This window comes from Opisthorchis viverrini, assembly GCF_000715545.1.
Source record: "Opisthorchis viverrini unplaced genomic scaffold opera_v5_3, whole genome shotgun sequence".
NCBI lineage: Eukaryota > Metazoa > Platyhelminthes > Trematoda > Opisthorchiida > Opisthorchiidae > Opisthorchis > Opisthorchis viverrini.
Genome location: NW_008751659.1, coordinates 4368623 through 4371693, shown reverse-complemented (window position 1 = coordinate 4371693; position 3071 = coordinate 4368623). Strand labels below are relative to the sequence as shown.

The following is a 3071-nucleotide window of genomic DNA, read 5'->3' as shown; positions in this document are numbered from 1 at the left end:
CACAAGCTCTGGTGTAAAGGCCATTCAAGAAACACCAAGTGCCAAATGCGTGAACGCCTTTCGACGCGTAATTGGAGAACTTTTCCCGACCAAAAATGATGACACTACCCTAAGGAATCTGGTGATTGCTAAAAACAAAAGGAAAAGGCGCGTACGCAAATGCGCGCAAGAAAGTTTCCGGCAGCTCCGTTCCTATTGGTTGAGGTCTTTTAGCAAAACGATTTACCACAATTTCGATTTTGCACAGTAATCAAATGCGTTCTCAGCGGAACTTGTGCACACATGTTGTGTGTGTTTAATAATGCCAGGTCGTGCGTGTCACCAAGTCCATGGTACTCAACTATTTAGGCACACACAAGCGCACTTCTAAGTGGTTCCTTTGCTCATGGCTTGACAGTCAGTGATACTGGCGTTTTCACGCGATTGTTTCTAACTTTGATCAAGCCGAGAACATCACACCTTCAGTGTATAACCTGCATTGCACAGCCGAAGTTCAAGGCCTTGAAGTAGTGAACAAAATTGACAAGTAGATGACGGATTCTCCGGAACCTGCGAGTATCTCCATCTCTCAAGCGCCCATGGACGATCAAACGATTGATACCAGATGGCGCGCCAAAAACCCAAACTTAGAGACACCTCATTCCGGCACAGTTACATCTGACAAGTCCCAACCTCAATATCGAGATTTGCGTCGACGGTCCTCAAATTTTCATCCTAAACGACTGCTTCGTTCCCTATCTAATGCGTTCATTTCACAGCCTAGTACTAACGGACGGTCAAACGGCTACCATCTTGAAAGGCGGAGGCGTTATGGTGTGTGGCACCCAGTTCACTATTTGGTTTCTTCAGCTCAATCAAAGCTGAAACAACATCCACGTCCGCATAGTTGTGCTAGCCATCAAAATCCAACGCAACCGGTAACAGGAGGGTACCATGGCAGATTCTTCATTGGACATCCAAATGGTTGCAGTGCGAAAATCGTGGATTCAGCTGAAGAGTCATCAACGATGCAGAACGGTTCGAATAAAACTCGTCAGACGTTCGTGGAAACTCGAGAAAGCGACTCAGATTCATTGAATCAAAATGACTCGTGGCCAAGCAAACTGGGTAGTGATGAAAGATCGGTCACATTCATGAACAGTGACCTTATCCGGTGTCTGTGTATTCTACCACCGGATGAACCGGTAATTGTACGTATCAACGTAAGCGGTGTCCAATTCCATGTGCTGAGTACTACACTCCAACGAGACCCATATGTTTATAGCAAGTTTATGGAAGATGCAATCTGGTTACCGGATCAAAGAGAATATTTTGTTGAACGAGATCCCGAAGTGTTCCGTTTTATTCACAACTACCTACGACATGGAGAAGTGCATTTGCCCTGTGGAATATGTGGCCCCTTGTTGGAGAAGGAATTGGATGATTGGGGTCTCCCACTTGGACTGGATATCCAGCGCTGCTGTCTTGGTCCGGTGATGAATACCAAATTTAAGTTGGAATCACTGCAACAGTTTGAGAACAAATTGCAAGCGAAATACGTAAAACCAAATATTTGGATCAAGTAAGTTTAAGCAGTTCCATTATGTACTGATCTGATGGAAGTTTTCAACATCCCAGTCCCTGCCTAGCTAAATTTGGGAGTTCACAATGAATACTGGCGCCAGAATCTCTGGCACAAATCCAAGAAATGAATGTCCAGAATATTTATTTTTCTTCAAACGTAGCAGCCTAATTCAGTGTGTTTGTCTGACAGATAATAAGCGCACTCCTATGATTGAAGCACATCATTCTTCAAAAAAGGCAGACCCATTAAACTTGCCTGCAACTTCTTCTGACAGCCTGAACACCTGTTTGCATACTTAAGGGACTTTTCGCCAAAAGTTGCAGACGAACCGGGCAGGCCACGTGAACTTTATTTTTAACCAACGTGCTGTAAAAGTACCAAACCAGATTCGTCATTCGCTTGGGTTGAAATTAAGTCTAGTACATTGCATGCTTTACCGTCGTGCCACCTACCTGCAATCCGCCAGTTGAGTTATCAAGCTGAGTATCGATATAAGTCACCTAGTGTGAAGACTGTTCTCTTTGAACCCTATAACGATGGTCCCAGACGCGTTCCGTTGTGTTGGTTAGCTACGCTTCAAAAGTGTCCATTTATTATCTATTTAAATTCAAGATTTCAGTTTATTCGTGCATACTACTTTACTAAGTCACTCATAGCCATGGACTCGCTGTCTTCGGCTCTGTCCAAAACTGAACCATTAAGGACTATATGAGGCACGCGGGTCAAGTGGGTCGCCACTCCTCCATCAAGGTATCCTAGGCACGCTTCAATTATTGCGTCTGAACAGGCTAATGTATTGACGCTTCGGCGATGTGATTCGCTTGTCCGATGCATCGAACGACGTCCCAGTACTTTTATGGTCGGTCAATTGACACGCCTGTCAGGCCTACCCAGTCAGGTGGCTCTGCGCGCGCCTGAAATCTTCTTGACGGCTTTCGATTAGTTGTAGGTAGTTCCAGGATTAGTTTAATTCATAGTCCACACCAAAGCAAGAAGCAGCAGACTCACTTTGGTGGGATTTGTCTGGCTTGGCGTGTTGGTCGAAAGATTTTGGTGAAGTGGTCAGATGAAATAACCAACCATATTCAATACTGCTTATAAGCTGGATGAAAGCTCTGGATTGCCTACTACCGATTTCGCTCATCGTGAAATTATTCAGGTAGGCCTAACCCCCCTCCCTCCGAATTTCTATTTGTTCGAATCCTTGTGGTAACGTGCAAGCCACTTTAATGCATTAGGCAATAAAGAAGGACCTATGGGCATTTCCGTTGAGGCGTGTAGATAGAATTTGTGATTACTACCCACTTGAAGTTGAACCAACGCGTTTGAAATGAGTGCTTTAAAGGCATTTTTAGCGGACTTGATCTTTGTCTGCAATTCCTGAGACAATTTATCAGGTCGTTTATATTTGTTTTGACCCTTACAGACGGTTTACCCACTTTCCGAATAGAAACAGCTGAAAGGACATTGTCTCCCTCGATCAAGCTTAGAATATCGAATGTATCAG

The 3071-nt window shown here is 44.4% G+C and overlaps 1 protein-coding gene across 1 annotated transcript; it reads left to right on the top strand.

Moving 5' to 3' along the window:
* Nucleotides 1–530: 530 nt before the first annotated feature.
* On the top strand, nucleotides 531–2507 carry T265_00372 (hypothetical protein; the record flags this gene model as incomplete). The annotated part of the gene is made up of 2 exons (XM_009164117.1): nucleotides 531–1561; nucleotides 2324–2507. 2 exons carry the CDS (start codon nucleotides 531–533, stop codon nucleotides 2505–2507), a joined length of 1215 nt encoding a protein of 404 aa, XP_009162381.1.
* Between the last annotated feature and the right edge of the window lie 564 nt (nucleotides 2508–3071).